Source organism: Mauremys mutica, chromosome 15 (genome assembly GCF_020497125.1).
Source record: "Mauremys mutica isolate MM-2020 ecotype Southern chromosome 15, ASM2049712v1, whole genome shotgun sequence".
Classification (NCBI taxonomy): Eukaryota; Metazoa; Chordata; order Testudines; family Geoemydidae; genus Mauremys; species Mauremys mutica.
The window spans coordinates 10,453,475-10,471,720 of NC_059086.1; the positions used below are offsets into that span (position 1 = coordinate 10,453,475).

The 18,246-nt window shown below is 54.6% G+C and overlaps 1 protein-coding gene across 5 annotated transcripts in view; it reads right to left on the bottom strand.

The window, feature by feature from the left end:
- Positions 1 to 14,620, bottom strand: part of LOC123350248 (deleted in malignant brain tumors 1 protein-like) — a 108,182-nt gene extending 93,562 nt beyond the window's left edge. For 2 of the 5 annotated variants that reach the window (XM_044988737.1, XM_044988735.1), the window contains exons 1-6: positions 14,387 to 14,614; positions 6,986 to 7,012; positions 5,596 to 5,925; positions 4,533 to 4,862; positions 3,051 to 3,380; positions 1,946 to 2,275 (exon numbers count right to left, since the gene is read on the bottom strand). In XM_044988737.1, the coding sequence (XP_044844672.1) occupies positions 1,946 to 2,275; positions 3,051 to 3,380; positions 4,533 to 4,862; positions 5,596 to 5,925; positions 6,986 to 7,012; positions 14,387 to 14,507 (1,468 nt within the window). In that variant the 5' untranslated portion in view covers positions 14,508 to 14,614. Of the gene's footprint in view, positions 1 to 908; positions 1,239 to 1,945; positions 2,276 to 3,050; positions 3,381 to 4,532; positions 4,863 to 5,595; positions 5,926 to 6,985; positions 7,013 to 14,386 lie in introns of all 5 variants that reach the window. The other 3 variants (XM_044988734.1, XM_044988733.1, XM_044988736.1) reach the window with 3 other exon arrangements.
- Positions 14,621 to 18,246: the final 3,626 nt, after the last annotated feature.

Here is an 18,246-nt window from a genome sequence, read left to right on the forward strand (position 1 = left end):
AGGGGGTCTGAGGGCTCCGTGCGCAGCCCTGGCCTGTGGGTTCCACACCCAAAGCTCCCATTGGCCACAGTTCCCCATTCCCAGGAGCTGTGTGGGCCCAGGGCAGGCAAGGAACCTGCCTTAGTGGTGCCAGGCCGCTGGCACTCCGAAGCCGCTCCAGGTAAGCAGTGCCGGGCCAGAGCCCGCACTCCGAACCCCTCCTGCATCCTGCACCCCAACCCCCTGAGCTGAGCCCCCTGCTGCATCCCACACCCCACCTGCACCCCAACCCCCTCTCCTGACAAGCTTTGGAGCTCACACAGAGCTCTTCTTCAGGTCTGGGCTCGGTGTGGTTGGAAAGCTTGTCTCTCTCACCATCAGAAGTTAGTCCAATAATAGACATTTCCTCACCCACCTTGTCTCTCTCGTATCCTGGGACCGACATGGCTGCAACTACACTGCATACAAAAATGGCAGATGTCTAAGCACATCAAGGCTATTCCCTCCCATCTCATCGGAATAAGACACCAAGCGAGTCTGACTAGAACTCACTGGTCACAGAGCGCCCACAGTGCTGTAGTTGGGTGGGGGGATCAGATTGAGCAGAGGTGGCGTATACATCTCAGCCTGCAGCAGGGTGCCCTGGCACCACGCGGGGGCATTGGGATCAGCACTGACTCTGAGAGAGGGCAGCCCCCTCCTGTGGTCCCCACCCTGCTCCCTGCAGCAAGGCCCTTAGAGGTGACCTGGGGCCTTGTGGTTACGCGTAAATCTGCAGGGAGAGCAGCCTCCGCTTTCCCCAGCCCCACTCCCTGCAGCACAGTCTTTTGCATCAGATGGTGCAGGAGGGTCAGGACTCACTGTGAGGGGAGAGCGCCCCAATGAATCCCCGAACTGCTTTTCACATGGTCATGATGAAGGAGAGTTACCTGAGCACACAACACCGGCATCTTCTCTGTGGTGACAATTATGATCCCCCCAAGGCTTAGCCCTGCATTCGGAGAGGGCAGCTTCGGTCCCTGTGCAGTTAACCTCATCCAGCAAAATTGGCCCATATCCTTGTCCAAATCGAGCCCCTCCTGGGGCTGATAACGCCGTCCCACAGCCCAGCTGCCTGCACACGACTCCGGCGTCCTGTAAGTCCCAGCCGTCATCACACACGGTTCCCCACTGCTGGTTACGAATCACCTCGACTCTCCCAGCGCAGCGACTTGGGCTGTTCAGCAATCGCACCTGAGCCAGATGTGGAAGGGTTGAGTCTGCAAACACCCCAAGGGAGTAGACAGAGAGATTCCTGTGCATCTTATCACTAGCAATGCTGGGAAATGCAACGCCTCCCACTGACAGGTCTAAACAGCCTCAGCACACAGTGACTGACCATCAAGGGCTCACTCCTCACCACAGACATGCTACTACTTCTGGGGTGGAACAGTGCAGCCGAGAGACAGGCTACGGAAAGATGGCCTAGTAGTTTAGGCAGGAAGTGGGGAAGAATTATGTCTCTCTCAGATACTGCCGGTCTGAAACTTAGGCCTACGAGATTGTCCAACTAGAGTGTCAATGTCCCACCACCAGAGGCCACACTTGCTGACTCATCATGGTCAGGTGACTAGCAGCAGACTGTTGATTGGACACCTCCAGGTATAAAGATTCCTGGTCCTGTCTTACCCCTTATCTGAACAACCAGTTGCTAGGCCGGCTGCTGGCCAGACCCCTGGGACCTGCCTAAGTTCCTGATTCTTGTTCCTGACTCCTGCTTCCTTGCCCAGTTACTGTTCCTTGCTGCTGACGCCTGTTGCCTGGCCCAGGGAGTCCTGTATATCTCACAGGGAAACAGCACAGCCCCCCAGCACCTCACTAGGACACTGGGGTCAGCACTGACCCAAACAGGAAAGCAGGGACTGTGCTGAAAGCTTCCCAGCCTGTTCAACGCAGCACCCCCAGATATGTGAGAGAGGCAGGTTACCTGAGCAAACAACACCGGCATCTTCTCCATGGTGACAGTTATTGTTTCCCCAAGGCCGAGCCCGGCAATCGGCGAGGGCAGCTTCTGTCCCTGTGCAGTTAATGTCATCCATCCAGATGGTGTCAGATCCTCTCCCAAAGTGAGCCCCCGCTAGGGCTGATAACGCCGTCCCACAGCCCAGCTGCCTGCACACAACTCCAGCATCAGTTAAGTCCCAGCCATCATCACACACGGTCCCCCACTGATGGTTGTGAAGCACCTCGACTCTCCCAGCACAGCGATTGGGGCCGTTCACCAGCTGGAGAGGACCTGGGTCTGGAATGTTTGAGTCTGCAAATGCAATAAACACTCAAGAAGATTCCTGTGCATCTGATCACAAGCGATGCTGATGACTGTATCACCTACCACTGATGGGAGTGACTGGCCTCCTCCCACAGCCACTGCATGCCAAGGGCTCAGTCCCCACCACTGACATGCTGCCACTTCAGGATGGGACAGGGCAGCTGAGAGTCAGGGCACAGAAATATGGTGACTGTGCATGACAGGAAGTAGGGGGAAATGTTCATCCAGTTAGAGCTGTGGGGGACATCACAGGTTCAGGGGTAATTATCTGTGGTGCAGATTATCCAGCATGGTTGAGCTAGGAGCCCAACAAAATGACCTGGGTTTGTAGCCCCCAGGAGCAGCTGTAAGCTCGGTTTGACACCAAGTCCCACAGCTGGGATCCATGCTTACCCAGCGCCCCATTGTGCCAGGGAGGGGTGGGGGATCAGAGCGATCAGAGCGGGGAGAGGGCCTCTCACTGTACCCCACACATCACCCTCTGCAGCGCGTGCTCCCTAGCTCAGCTCTGGGGAATTGTGAGTGTCACTGACTGTGTGGAGAGAGCCCTATACCCTGCAGCACAGACCTTTTGTCAGCCAGCGGGAGGATTGGGGTGAGCCCAGACTGCACCCACTACTGTGTTCCCAACCTGCTTCCTTCAGTACAGGCCCATGGCACAATGCTGGGGCACGGGAACTCAGATGGGGAACCAGGGACTATGCTGAAAGCTTCCCAGTCCACTCCCTGCAGCACCCACCGTGACAGAAAACATGAAGCTTACCTGAGCACACAACACCAGCATCTTCTACGTGGTTACAGTTATGCTCTCCCCAAGGCCTAGCTCTGCATTCGGAGAGGATGGCTTCTGTCCCTGTGCAGTTTACCTTATGCAGCCAGATACGGTCATTTCCCTGTCCAAACCGAGAGCCACGTGGGGCTGATAACGCCGTCCCACAGCCCAGCTGCCTGCAAACGACTCTGGCCTCAGTTAAATCCCAGCTGTCATCACACACAGTTCCCCATTGCTGGTTGTGAAGCACTTCGACTCTCCCAGCGCAGCGACTTGGGCCATTCACAAGTCGGAGTTGAGTCACTACTGAAATGCCTGAGTCTGCAAACACCCCAAGGGAATAAACATTCAGGGAGGTTCCTGTGCATGTGATCACTAGTGACACTGGAGAATGTAGCGCTTCCCACTTACAGGTCCGCATAACAGATACCCATCAAGGGCTCACTCCCCACCACTGACATGCTGCCACCTCTGGGGTGAATCAGGACAGCTGAGAGACATGCTAGGCAAAGTTGGCCCAGCTGTTTATGCAGGAAATGGGAAAGAATTAGTTATCTCCCATGCACTACAGGTCTCAAACCCAGGTCCACGAGAGGTTGCCGAACTACAGCCTTACCTGTCACATCACGGTGAAATGAGGGAATAGTAGCTAATCGCCCACCAGCAGAGACCCACCCACCATGTGCAGATGACTAGAAGCAAACTGCTGATTGGACACCTCCAGGTGTAAAACTTCCTGTTCCCATCCTACCCCTTGTCTGAGCAACTCGTTGTTAAGGCTGCTGCTGGCCAGACCCCAGGGACCAGGTTCCTGCTTCCTCGCCCGGTTCCTGCTCCTTGCTCACGTTACCACCCCTAGTTCCTGGCTCCTGCTGCCTGGCCCTGTGCCTGCTCCTTGCTCCCATTACTGCCCCTCGTTCCTGCTTCCTCACCCTAACTCCAGAGACCAACTCTGACTGTGGCTTGACCTTGGACAAGGCTTCAGACTCTGTTTCTGTCTTTCATATTTTCTGTGATTTCCAACCGTGATCCTGTGCCACCTTGTCTTTGACAACTAGGCCACACCACCGTTTTACTGGCCCTGACACTGTCCAATCCCATCTACGCCAAGGGTAACATATAGCTAAATTGCCAATTTCCCAGGACACTGGGGTCAGGAGCCTGATGCTTGGTAAAGTGACCACGGTTCCCAGTGAACAGCTACAGGCTCCAGCTGACACTGAATGTGACCGGTGGCACCAATGGCCACAGAGTGTCAGACTGTGCCATAGCTTGTCACTGGGACTGGAGCAAGCAGAGATGGGGGAAGGACTCTCACAGGGACACATACACCTCTCCCTGCAGCACAGCAACCCAGCACCTCACTGAGACATTATAGTCAGCACTGGCTCAGACAGGAAAGCAGGGACTGTGCTGAAAGCTTCCCAGCCTGTTCCAGGCAGCAGTCCCAGTGATGTGATTGAGGAGGGTTACCTGAGCACACAACACCGGCATCTTCTCCATGGTGACAGTTATTTTTTCCCCAAGGCCGAGCCCTGCATTCGGCGAGGGCAGCTTCTGTCCCTGTGCAGTTAACCTCATCCAGCCAGATGGTGTCAGAACCTCTCCCAAAGTGAGCCTCCCCCGGGGCTGATAACGCCGTCCCACAGCCCAGCTGCCTGCACACGACTCCAGCATCAGTTAAGTCCCAGCCATCATCACACACGGTTCCCCACTGGTGGTTGTGAAGCACCTCGACTCTCCCAGCACAGCGATTGGGGCCGTTCACCAGCTGGAGAGGACCTGGGTCTGGAATGTTGGAGTCTGCAAATGCAGTAAACACTCAAGAAGATTCCTGTGCGGCTGATCACAAGCAATTCTGATGACTGTATCACCTACCGCTGATGGGAGTGACTGGCCTCCTCCCACAGCCACTGCATGTCAAGGGCTCAGTCCCCATCACTGACATGCTGCCACTTCGGAATGGGATAGGGCAGCTGAGAGTCAGGGCACAGAAATATGGTGACTGTGCATGACAGGAAGTAGGTTCAGGGGTAATTATCTGTGGTGCAGATTATCCATCATGGTTGAGCTAGGAGCCCAACAAAGTGACCTGGGTTTGTAGTCCCCAGGAGCAGCTACAAGCTCGGTTTAACACCAAGTCCCACAGCTGGGATCCATGCTTACCCAGCGCCCCATTGTGCCAGGGAGGGGTGGGGGATCAGAGCGATCAGAGCAGGCAGAGGGCCTCTCACCGTGCCCCACACAGCACCCTCTGTAGCGCGTGCTCCCTAGCTCAGCTCTGGAGAATTGTGAGTGTCACTGACTGTGAGGAGAGAGCCCCATACCCTGCAGCACAGACCTTTTATCAGACAGCAGGTGGACTGGGGTGAGCCCAGACTGCACCCACTACTGTGTTCCCAACCTGCTCCCTTCAGTACAGGCCCATGGCACAATGCTGGGGCACGGGATCTCAGACGGGGAAGCAGGGACTGAGCTGAAAGCTTCCCAATCCACTCCCTACAGCACCCACCGTGACAGAAGACATGAGGCTTACCTGAGCACACAACACCAGCATCTTCTACGTGATTACACTTATGCTCTCCCCAAGGCCTAGCTCTGCATTCGGAGAGGGCGGCTTCTGTCCCTGTGCAGTTTACCTCATGCAGCCAGATACGGTCAGTTCCCTGTCCAAACCGAGACTCACGTGGGGCTGATAACGCCGTCCCACAGCCCAGCTGCCTGCACACGACTCTGGCCTCAGTTAAATCCCAGTTGTCATCACACACGGTTCCCCACTGCTGGTTGTGAAGCACCTCGACTCTCCCAGCGCAGCGACTCGGGCCGTTCACCAGTTGGAGCTGAGTTAGTTCTGGGATGCCTGAGTCTGCAAACACCCCAAGGGAATAAACACTCAGGGATGGGCTAGAGGAAAGGAACATGGGGCTTTTCTCCTACCATTTACTCTGGCTCCCATTCAGTTTCCGTGTGGCAGACTGGCTGGCTCAGCGGGGCTGGGAATGGGACACTGCGGGGTTCCTCTCGGGAGGTCAGCAGCTCTGATCCAGCCCCAGGCAGGGGGGAATGGCTTACTCATGGGATGGAGAATGGGACACAGGGTCTTTCTCTCCAGGGGACGCCGGCTCCAGTACAGTTAGTGCAAGGGGGATGAGTTGATTCAGTGCACTGGGGGAAGGAGACCTGGAGCTTTTCCCCTGGAGGGCACCAGTTCCCATTTGACCCCAGCTCAGGCCGGGGCAGTGGCTGGCGTGGGGGGAACAGGCACTGGGCTTTCACATCTGGGGCCCTGGGTCCAAGCTGGTAGTGAGTGGAAGTTGCAGCCACTGCAGCTCTCTGATGCCCAAAATGTGAAATGAGCTGCTGGGGTTAATTCCCCTCCATGACAGGACAGGTGTGTGCAGGCCAGGCCAGCCCTCAGTCTGAGCGGCTCCCAGCCGAGGGGCAAAGGGCAAAACTGGTCAGGAGACCAAATTGCCCTTTGCCCCTGCCTGGGCTCCCTCCCCGTTTGCACTCCAATGACCCTGCCTGGCCAGAGCCAACAGCAGCAGCCTCACAGAGCTGTAGTTGTGCTCCCCCAAAGCCTCCACTGGCCCTGACTGGGGCTGACTCGGCTCCTCTGTATTCCACAGCGTCCAGACGGACAGGGCCGGCCCCGTGCTGAACTGAGTACCCTCCTGTGGTGACAGTCTGCCTTGCTAACAATTCACTGGTGGGGAAAACTGAGGCACGTAGTGAGGCTGAGTCCACAGGGTGAGTCTGGCAGAGGCAGGATTTGAACCCAGGTCTCCAGTTCTACATTTGAACCACTAGTTTAAATAATCTTAACTCTGCCCTTCCCCACCCCATATTTATGAGATAGCTGCACACAGAGCTGCACTCTGCAACGTGCACCCCACACACACCCCGCACCCTCTGCTCGTATTTACCTGCCATGGGGAGTCCTGTCATGGAAGCTGAAAGAAAGCAAAGACATGAGGTAAGTCTCTATCTCTATGACTGGACACTTCAGGGATCTCCAAACACTGGCTGACGTAAGCAGTGGCCTGAATGAGCTCTCCCCTGCCATCTGTTGATGCACTAGGAGAAAAGGTCTCAGCTGCAGGTCATATTTCAGTGACCCTAGTTACTGACTCTCAGGGAGCTGCATTGCCTACACCAATGGGAGAACCTCTCCCATCGGCATTGGTAGCATCTACACTGTAATGTTTCCAGTGCATATGAGCCCTAAGTAGCCGGCAAAATACAAGACGTGGTGAATGACATCAGAACCAATGACACTGCACCAGCCCTTCCAAACCGAGCCACCTGCTTTCACACTGCCTGCATCGCTGAAGGGCCCACACACCCTGCTCCCCTCAGGCCTGGCTGGGGCTAGTCTCCCCACACCCTGGTGTGTGACAGCCCCACAAGCCCTGTCATGGAATGCAAAAGTGTATTATGCTGCTCAGCCACTAGGTGGTGTTGTGCATAAAATACCTTATTTTAAGCCAGAGGTGGGAAAACTACGGCCTGCAGGCCACATCCGGCCCATGGGACCCTCCTGCCGGCCCCTGAGCTCCTGCCCCGGCCCCTGCCCTGCTGTTTCCCCTCCCCCGCAGCCTCAGCTCGCCCCGCCGGCAGCGCAATGCTCTGGGTGGCGGGGCTGCGAGCTCCTGGGGCAGCGCAGCTGCAGAGCCCAGCCTGACCCGGTGCTTTGTGCTGCGCGGTGGCATGAGCAGCCTCCAGTGCTCCGGGCAGCAGGGTAAGGGGGCAGGGAGTGGGGGGTTTGGATAGAGGGCAGGGGAGCTCAGGCTGGTGGGCAGAGGGTAGGGGTGAGGATAGGGGTCGGGGCGGTCAGAGAGCAGGGAACAGCGGGGTTGCTTGGGGACGGGGTCCCGGAGGGCAGTCAGGAAGGAGGGGTGGGGTTGGATGAGGTGGCAGGGGCAGTCAGGGGCAGGGGTTCCAGGGGCAATCAGGGGACAGGGAAAAGGGGTGGTTGGATGGGGCGGGGTGCCGGGGGGGGAGCAGTCAGGAATGTGAGGAGGGGCTGGATGTGACAGCAGGGGGCAGTCAGGGGTGGGGGTTCCGGGGGCAGTCAGGGGAGAGGGAGTGGGTGTGTGTGTGGATGGGGCAGGGGTCCCAGGGGGGCCGTCAGGGTGTGAGAAGCGGGGGGAGGGGGGGCAGATAGGGGCGGGGGCTGGGCTATGTCTGGCTGTTTGAGGAGGCACAGCCTCCGCTTACCGGCCCTCCATACAATTTCCGCCACCCGATGTGGCCCTCAGGCCAAAAAGTTTGCCTGCCCCTGTTTTAAGCTGATATCAGCCATGTCTGGCAGAGCATTGAAGGATCGTGGTGTGTAAAAGCAAGCTCTGTGACCAGTCCATGTCTGGTACAGAGGAACAGGACATGGCGAGTGGAGTAAATTAAGAACATAAACAGAAGGAACAAAGCTACACAGGATGCAGGATCTCGTCACCAGGCCACTCTTCAGTGCCCCAGAGAACTTCAGCTTTCACAAACTTCACCATGGACACACTGGAAACAAGATTTCACATTGCTGCCAAGCTGCACGAGGAAACTGGAGACATGCAGGTGTTGTCTTTAATGTAGGCTACAGGAAGGAGGCGAAGCACATCTTTAAATCCTTTGACTTTACTGAAGATGGTCACAAAAGTGACTATGAAAGGGTCTGGCTGTTTGATTCATACTTTATACCTCGGAGAAATGTGGCTTATGAGGAAGCTTCTTTCCAGCAGAGAACTCAAGAACCAGGGGCAAGTTTGGAATGTTTTATAAAAGCTCCACATATATTGCGTGAAACTGTGATTTTGGGGATGCAAAGGTTGAAAATAACCCAATAGCCTGCCTGTGTGGGCTAACAGATACAAAAATTTCACAGCAGCTACATCTGAAGAGAGATTTAACTCTAGCCCCAGCTGTTCAAATAGCAAACCAGTCTGAATTAGTCAAACAACAGGACCAAAGGCAGAAGCAAATTGATAAACCTGAAACTAGCTATGGCTTAGCTTAGGCAATATCTACACTAGCACTTGCTGTGGTATAACTTATGGCGCTTAGGGGTGTAAAAAGCCCCCCCCCGAGCGATGTAAGTTACACCGACCTAAGCACCGGTGTGGACAGCGCTATGTGGGCAGAAGAAGCTCTCCCACCGATGTAGCTACTGCCGCTCACGGGGTTGGAGTAGTTAAGCCAAGTGGAGAGCTCTCCCGTCAGCTCAAAGTGGTTACATTAGAGAGCTTGGCACAGCTGCCTTACCTTGCTGTAAACTCTCTGGTGTAGCTCTTAGAAGCTATAAACAGATACTTGAGTATTAAAGGTCATTACCATAAAACACCTGAGGCAGGGAGAGAGAATACCCAGGCTAAGAGGGACAGACTAGATACATCAGATGTGGAAAAGGTCCTATCCCAAGAGTTGATACATGTCCAGCCAGAGGCACATGGGGTAATATTTGCATGAAATATGGACATTTTGCAGCTGTTTGCAGCACCAGAACAGTTAGGGAGCCGATTCAGATTACAGACAATCAAGAGCCGTTGTTTCTGGGATCCATCACTTGTGATGACATGGAACCTAGCTGGAGAGTGAAACTGAATGTTCATGCCAAGACACTTGACTGTAAAACTGACTCAGGGTCCCACAGTCTGGAGCTTTGAGAGCTCCCAGGCTGGAGCCTGGGTGTGAGTCCTTCCTCTCCAGCGGTCTGCCCTGACTGACCTGTGCTGTTCCCTTTTATAGAAGTGCTACTCTTGGTGCATGTCTGGTAGGGACATGGGGCCGTGGCCTCTTCCGCCCACAGTGAGGAATTAACCCTTCCCCAGCCAGTTCAGGGTGAGTGCAGCCTTTCACATCCTCCCATAGCTGAAGTCACCTGAGGGCTGTGACTAGCCCTGGAGGTACTCTTCAGTGCTTGGGACAGTTCACCACAGAAACAACTTACTAAGACAAAAGCTTTGCATTCGGAGTGCATGTGATCAAAGAACTACAGACCATCAATCTTCTCAGCAGCAGCCTGTCAGCCACGATGGGCCTAGTGAGAAAGGTGGAAGAACTCACTGGAAGATTTGATGATATAACACAAAATCAACCTGCGGAACTCTTTGCCAGGGGATGTTGTGAAGGCCCAAACTATAACAGGGTTCAAAAGAGAGGTAGAGAAGTTCATGGAGGATAGGTCCACCAAAGACTATTAGCCAGGATGGGGAGGGATGGTATCCATAGCCTCTTTTTGCCAGAAGCTGGGAATTGGTGACAGGGGAAGGATCACTTGATGATTACCTGTTCTATTCATTCTCTCTGGGGCACCTGGCACTGGCCACTGTTGGAAGACAAGATTCTGGGCTAGATGGACCATTGCTCTGATCTAGTATGGCTGTTCTTATGTTCTTATGATATTGGGCTTTTGAAAGGAGATCCAGTACAAATCAACTTAAGAGACATTGCTGTACTGAACAGTGTACAAATATTTCTACCAGAGAGACCTTGAAGAGACTAGCTGCAGATTTATGGAAATTCAGAGGCCGTCATTACCTGGTCATCATGGACTATTTTTCGAGGTATATAGAGATAATGTACTTGAAAGACATGTCACAGTGTTATAGAGAAACTGAAGTGCACTTTTGCTCACTTTGGTATTCCAGAGCTACTAGTGACAGACAACAGAACACAATTCACTGCAGCAGAATTTGTCATTCCAAACTAAATATGATTTTGATCTTATCGTGAGCCTCCCACATAACCCCAAGTGAACGGAGAAGCTGAAATATCTTTACAGACAGCCAAGAAAATCCTACAGCAGGAAGACCCATTCCTTGCTCTCCTGACTTACAGGTCAACACTGATAGCACAACTCTTGATGGGAAAACAACTCAGGATGGCTAGTCCAAATTTAGAAAAGAACCTATCTCCGAAGGGGCCAGACATGAAGAGATTCACCAAATCTGATAAAAAGGACAAACTGAGTTTATTGTAATGTCATTAGGGGCGGGTTATTGTAAAATGGGACCCTACTCCACCCTAAGTTATCTCGTTAAGAAGCAACCCATCTCTCACCAACCCTACTGTTGCCCTGAGGAACAGGCTAGGCATGATGCACTTTCTTTGGGAAGGGGAGGGACACTAGTAACTCCAGGTGACCTTCTTCCCCCAAGTTACCAAGCAATTTACCCACTGGGAGCCCAGAACATCCTGGGATTGGGTTTAAAGCTGCAACCCAATTACCATATTGAGGGAAGTGATTATTCCCCTCTTTTCAGCACTGGTGAGGCCACATCTGGAGTATTGTGTCCAGTTTTGGGGGCCCCACTACAGAAAGGATGTGGACAAATTGGAGAGAGTCCAGTGGAGGTCAACGGAAATGCTTGGGGGCTGGGACATATGATTTATGAGGAGAGGCTGAGGGAACAGGTCTTATTTAGTCTGCAGAAGAGAAGAGTGTGGAGGGGGGGATTTGATAACAGCCTTCAACTACCTGAAGGGGGGTTCCAAAGAGGATGGAGCTCGGCTGTTCTCAATGGTAGCAGATGATATAACAAGGAGCAATGGTCTCAAGTTGCAGTGGGAGGTCGAGGTTGGATATTAGGAAATATATTTTCCTAGTAGGGTGGTGAAGCACTGGAATGGGTTACCTAGGGAGGAGGTGGAATCTCCATCCTTAGAGGTTTTTAAGGCCCGGCTTCACAAAGCCCTGGCTGGGATGATTTAGTTGGTGTTGGTCCTGCTTTGAGCAGAGGGTTGGATTACAGGACCTTCTGAGTTCTCTTACAACCCTAATCTTCTATGATTCTATGATCCATTATGGCTAATAAGTAAGTAATGAACCGATGTGCTACACTCATTCTAGTGAATGAATTCTTTACAAGACTTGTAATCCCAGTGGGGTCCCAGCAGCGCTCCTCTCAAATCAAGGGAGAAACTTTGAATGCAAAGTGTTTCAGCGCCTTTGTGAGATCCTATGGGCTCCACAAAACCTGCCCCAGCCCCCGACACCCAGCCCAGTGTGGTAGGATGGTAGAAAGTTTCAGGCTGACTCAGGGGGGTTTACAGATTCATAGATTCCAAGGTCAAAAGGGACCACTGTGATCATCTAGTCTGAGTCCTGTATAGCACAGGCCAGAGACCTGCACTGAAATCATTCCTAGAGCGGATTGTTTAGAAAAACATCCAATTGTGAGTTAAAAGCTGACAGTGATGGAGACTCCACCTCGACCCTTGATAAATGAGTCATTTCCAGCCTCAATTTGTCTAGCTTCAACTTCCAGGTATTGGATCCTGTTCTCCCTTTCTCTGCTAGATTGAAGAACCCATTATGAAATACTTGTTCCCTGAGTAGATACTCACAGACTGTGATAGAGTCACTCCTTAACCATCTCTTTGTTAAGATTGAGCTCTTTGAATCCATCATTATAAAGCAGGTTTTCTAGTCCTTCCCTCATTCTCATGGCTCTCCTCTGAGCCCTCCAATTCTTCAACCTCTTTCTTGAACTGGGGACACCAGAACTGGACACAGGATTCCAGCATTGGTCACACCAGTGACGAATGCGGAGGTAAAATAAGCTATCTGCTTGTCCTAGAAATTCCCTTGGTCATGCATCCTATGATCACAGCAGATCTTTTGGCCACAGTGTCGCACTGGGAGCTCATGTTCATCCATTGTGACCCCAAATCTTTTTCACAGTCATTGCTTCCTAGGAGAGAGTTCACCATGTAAGTATGGCCCATGTTCTTGGTCCCTAGATTTATACATTTGCATGTAGCTCTATTAAAATGCATGTTGTTCACTTGCACCCAGTTTACAAATTGCCCAGATCTCTCACCAATGACGTGTCCTCTTCATTATTTAACACTCCCCCAATTGTGTCATCTGCAAACTTTCTCAGTGATGAGCTCTTCTTTTAGTGTCCGGCAACAGAGCCATCGTCTCTATATTGGGGCTTACAAAGTGGATTGCTGGCCCTCTGGAAATGCTGGTGGATGCTGAGAGGGAGCTGAGATTTGTAATATTAACTTGTCCTTGTCCCACAGGCTCTGTCAGTGCCTACCTGAGTCTGAGACGGGCTGTGTCTGGGGACAGCACATTTCATAGCTGACTGTGAGCCCAATGGCTATCTCTGGTTGTGCGTTGTACAGCACCAAGCACAGCGGCAGTGCCGAGGGGCACTGGGCTGGGAGTGATGAGACCAGGGCTCTGTTCCCAACAGCTGCTATCACATCCCCTCTGTGTACCCCTGTTGCCCCTCTCTTTCCTGTCCATTTAGACTGAGCTCTTGGGCGCAGAGACTGCCTGTCGCCTGCCAGTGCAGAGCCCAGCACCACAGGGCCCTGAGCTCGGCCTACTGTGCTGCCGTAACATGAATTCTTGTGTTTGCATAATAAATAATGTTTAAGAAATGGAGCCTTAAACTTTGAATAAACACAGTGAGAGCAGGGCAGGAATTAGGTCATTTCGGGCGATCATCTGGAATCCTGTGTGCAGTTCTGGTCACCTGCATGCAAGACAGATGGATTCAGATGGGACCAGGTGCAGAGAAGGGCTGCTAGGACGGTCAGGGCATGGAGGCTGGTCAGACAAGAGGGGCTTGGCTGGTTTAGCTGGCACAGCAGAGGCTGAGCAGGGATCTGGTTGCTCTGTATGAATCCATCACGGGAACCCCAGGGAGTGAGAAGAGCTACTCATGGAATCATAGAAACATGGAAGATTAGGGTTGGAAGAGACCTCAGGAGGTCATCTAGTCCAGACCCCTGTTCAAAGCAGGACTAATTCCAAATAAAGCCAAAGGAAATTGTTGGCACAAGAACAAGTGGGGCTGGAAATGAGAAGAAGGTTCAGGAATCCCCTCCTAATGGGTGAGGGGAGAATGTGCTAACTCATGTGAAGATGGCGCTTGATAAGTGTGTGACTAGGATTATATGACGCACTCTGTGTCCCGTGTTCCTAAAGAGACCAGCCCAGGGTGGCTGGGAAACACCTCCAGGATTCAGAGACATGCCAGTTTCTTTTTACTCTTTTAACACTTAACAAAAGTTAAATAAATTGTATTGTAAAATCATACATCCAGCTAGAGAGATCCTGGTATCACCCCCCCCACCCCCCGCTCTATCCACTAGACCCCACTCTCATTCCCAAGGCAGCAATATACCCTAGATGTCCTGGCTCCCAGCCCCTCTGCTCTATCCACTAGACCCCATTCCACTTCCCAAGACAGACTAGACCCCAGGAGTCCTGGCTCCCAGGACACAGCTATGCCGTGTCTGATGGGTGGGGCTGGAGAATCACAGATTGCCCCCAGGGCTATTCAAAGCCAGAGAAAAGGGAAAAGGCCACTCACCCCAAAACCAGGCCAGGAGGATGGGGATCTTTGTGTTCCCAGCTCCAGTGCAGGCAGCCGAGCTCCTGCCAAGGGGGTGCCCTGCTGGGAGCAAGAGGCACCCGGGAAACGCCATGTTCATAGCACAGTCCTTGTGGGGCAGTGTGGCCAGGCGTTAGGGCAGGCGATCGTCCTTGTGAGAGTGGCAGGCTGAGCTAGCTATGATGGTCACAGGCTGGGAGGCTGGGGAGATGGGGCAGGCACCCAAGGGGGCAGGGACCCAAGGGGACAGGATGTGTGACGGGCCTCTCACTGCAGAGACCCCTCCCTCCTCGCTTCCCTGCAGCGACCCAGTGGGTGTGTGCAACTGAGCCCACAGCGGAGAAGTGACCTTTGTGCCCTGCGCTGTGGCTTTATTGAAATCATTGGATTGTGAAATATATGTTCCTGGAACATGATGAGCAAACAAACCCCCTCGGAATAGCTGGTTCTGGGGCACATGGGGTGGAGGGGCTGTTCCTGGAGCTGGTGCACAGGGAGTCAGCAGAACTGATCCACGGAGGCCTGGTGGACACAGGGCAGGTGCACTTGTTGGACTGAGCGTGCGAGCATGAGCCCATGCAGTTAAAGTGAGCTGAGGTCCATGTGAACGTCTTTACTCCAGTTGAACGAGTCTGAGGCTTGGTCTGGTCGACACATAAAGCTTAGGTTCACCCAGCTTGGAGGGATGGATTAACTATGGCAATGGCGAAGCCCCTTCCATTGCTGTAAAATCTGCATCACGACACCACAGCGGCGTAGCTGCAGCACTGATCTGTGCCACTGCTGCAGTTGTGGTGTAGACACAGCACTTGTCTGCCCAAAGAAGGGGCATCACTGCACTGGCCTCTCCCCGTGGGGTCACCCCCGTGTACCTAGAGCAGGTCCATTCGCACCTGAGATTATGCCCAAGCCACATTCCCATGTTATCATCTCAGCAAATCCCGAAAGGATGCTGCCTCCTTGCAGATCGAGCATTACGCGGCTCAGTCTCTGGCTAGCTCCTGAAGGCTCGGGGTGGATTTTTGGTCTATGCCCATCCTTGCTGATCTCAGCAGAACAGGGAAGTGTTTGGTATCTTGGTGATCACTGTCTGCCTAGCAGATTTCATTGGTAAACACGCTTTGTAATTCATTGGTCTCCTGTCCCGAAACTGAACCGAGAGTTGATGGAGGCGGGTGCTGGGTTCGGCTTCCAAGGTCCTCACTGCTGATATGGTCTTGCCCCTGCACATGGAGCAGCTCACAAAAGTGACAAGAACTGAGAACATTCCCCTGGGGAAAAGGGCTAATATGAGCTTTACCCCCAGTCTGAATGGAGCCGGTGCCCGTCTGTGTAGCCGAGGTGTGCGGCTGCCAGGGCCTGCGGCTGTTCAGAGGTGTTCACTCCAACACCCCACCCAGCCCGTTCCAAAGCCTGGTGCAGGCAGCGCTCTGACAACTCACCCTGCACCGCATGTGCTGCCCCCGGGCCTGGCCTCGCCCAGCTCACACACGTTTAAAGGGCTCTGTGCGGCCTGCACGAGGGTTTACAGCCGGGCTAGTTAATGTCTTAGCTGCCCAGCCTCCAACCGCAGCTACTGGCCTAGTGTGGACAGGGCCAAAGAGGAGCCCCCAGTGGTGACTCTGCCCCTGGCAGCTGGGAGATACGGGGCTGGGCCCACCCTGGGGTGGGTGTTTCACACATTTATTCCCCCACTGGGAGCAGGGTGAGTGGGGGAAGGGGAGATCGGTGCAGATGACACAGAGCTACTGAGGGAGTCCAGGGATGGGAGTGGGCTGGGGGATGGGCAGCACAATGGCGGGGAGGCAGGAGGCTGGTAAATGGTCGGTTGCCCTGAGGCTGGGGGGAGCCATCTGAAGCCGTCACCCTCATCCCCTGAGTCTGCACAAACTGTCACAGCACAGGGACAGGCGCATGGGCAGCTCCATGGAAACCAGGGCTCAGTGCCTAGCAGGGTCATGGGCACAGCGCTGGGTGCACAAGGCCGGGCTGGGGCCCCGTGAGAACCTGCCCTGTCTTTGGATAGAGCCATGGGGCGCCCCCTGGAGATGGTGAACAGTGCGCCCCCCTCTCCCCACCAGTGCCGAGCTCCCATCAGCAATAATCTCCAGCAGAGCTGAGGGGTCAGGGCCGGCGGGTGAAGATGGTTAGAGCTGGGGGAGGGGGCTCTTCTGTGGGGGGACTGAACGGCTGGGGCTGGTTACTGTAGGGAGGGGGCAGGTCTGTGGGATGGGCCAGAGGGACCCGCAGCATCGGCTGGGACAGAAATGGGAGCTCGTGTGCTTCCCATGAGGCAGAGAAGGGGAGATCCACACTGACCCTAGGTCCCTGCAAACCAGCTGGCTCCTGCATATAACCCAGGGGTCAGGCGGGGGCAGCTGTACTGAGGGCCGAATCAGACTGTCCCAAACCCCAGCCTGGGGGAGCTGCTTCACTCTCTCTTCCCTCCCTGTGACATGGGCCAGGCTGGTTTGGCTGGCTCAGCCCCCTCAGGAGGCATCTTTCCTCCTGGTCTGTGCCAGGCATGTGACCCCAGCCAGGGCCGTGCTGCTCCGAGCTCACAGTGTGTGTGTGTGAGCCAGGTCACCAAGGGGTGCAGGCTGCTTGCAAAGCTGCTGCCTCATAGGGCTCCCCAGGCTCCGCCGCCCCATCAACACAGGCTCCAGCTCCCCTCCCCCCTGCTCCAGTTACACCTCCTCACTGACTGAGTGTTTGGAGCTGGGAGCCAGCCCCATTCTGGGCAACTCCCACTCCTGGCAGTGATGGCGGGTGGCTCCCTCCACCAAGGGAGGCGGTAACTGGAGTGGGGAGGCATAGGACAGAGCCGGAGCCTGTGTAGGTGGGGGATGGAGAGGAGCCAGCATGGGGAGCAGGAGACCTTGCACAGTTTTGCAGTGCCACCCACTGACCAAGCTGCTCCTCTGCTGCATGCAGGAGATGGGCTCAGCCCCACACTGCCCAGCTCTGCTTACTGCCCCCCATTGGGTGCGTGCAGCCGTCCATTCTCTGAGCTGTGGGGATGGCCAGAATGTGATTGGCGGTTTGGGAGCTGGGGGATGGAATTGGCTGTTTGGGGTCTGTCTGGCCAGGAATGGCCAGTATCAGTTTGGGGTCTGTCACGGACTCACAGATCGTGCCCACTCTTGGCCCCGTGCGGTCCGTGGGCAGGGTGCCCCTTTCAGTGCGACAGCCCTTCTCGGGGGTCCACTCTCTCTCAGGGTCAGGCCCCTCCACCTCCTGGAGCCGCACCTCTCTGAGCCTTAGCACGTCTGTCTCTCAACATGGGCCCCCTCAGGGAGTCCACGCACTCTGGACCCCCGGGGCCTCCTCACCCCTGAAGGGGTTGATGCAACCCTGTTCTCTAGACCGGAGTGACTCTCAGCCAGTAGAAAACAGGAGGGTTTATTGAGAGTTGAACACAGCACAGGAAACTCTCAGGGCCTCAGACCTGGCCTCCCTCAGCACAGCACATCCCAGTCCCCCTGCATCCAGGTGGGCTCTGTCTGCTCCCCCTCTCCAGCCCAGATCCCCACTGCTTCCCAGCTGGGCCTCCGATATCCCCGGCCCCAAACCCCCTCTGTCCGTTGTCTTCTCTCCAGGTAAACAGGGTTGTAAACAGGGTGGCCTGGACCTCCTCTCCTCTCAGCCCTCCTCTGGCCCCTCTGGCTGGAAGCGGCTGGTCAGGTCACCGGGGTCCTCTCTTCACAGCCCATTGTCCTCCCACTGGCCACAACCGGCTGTGACTCCTCAGCTGCATCTCCAGGTCACCAGGTTACCAGTCAGGGTCTCCATCCTCCAGGCCATCGGCTGGGGTCCCAAGTTCCCTCTCCGGTCCTCTG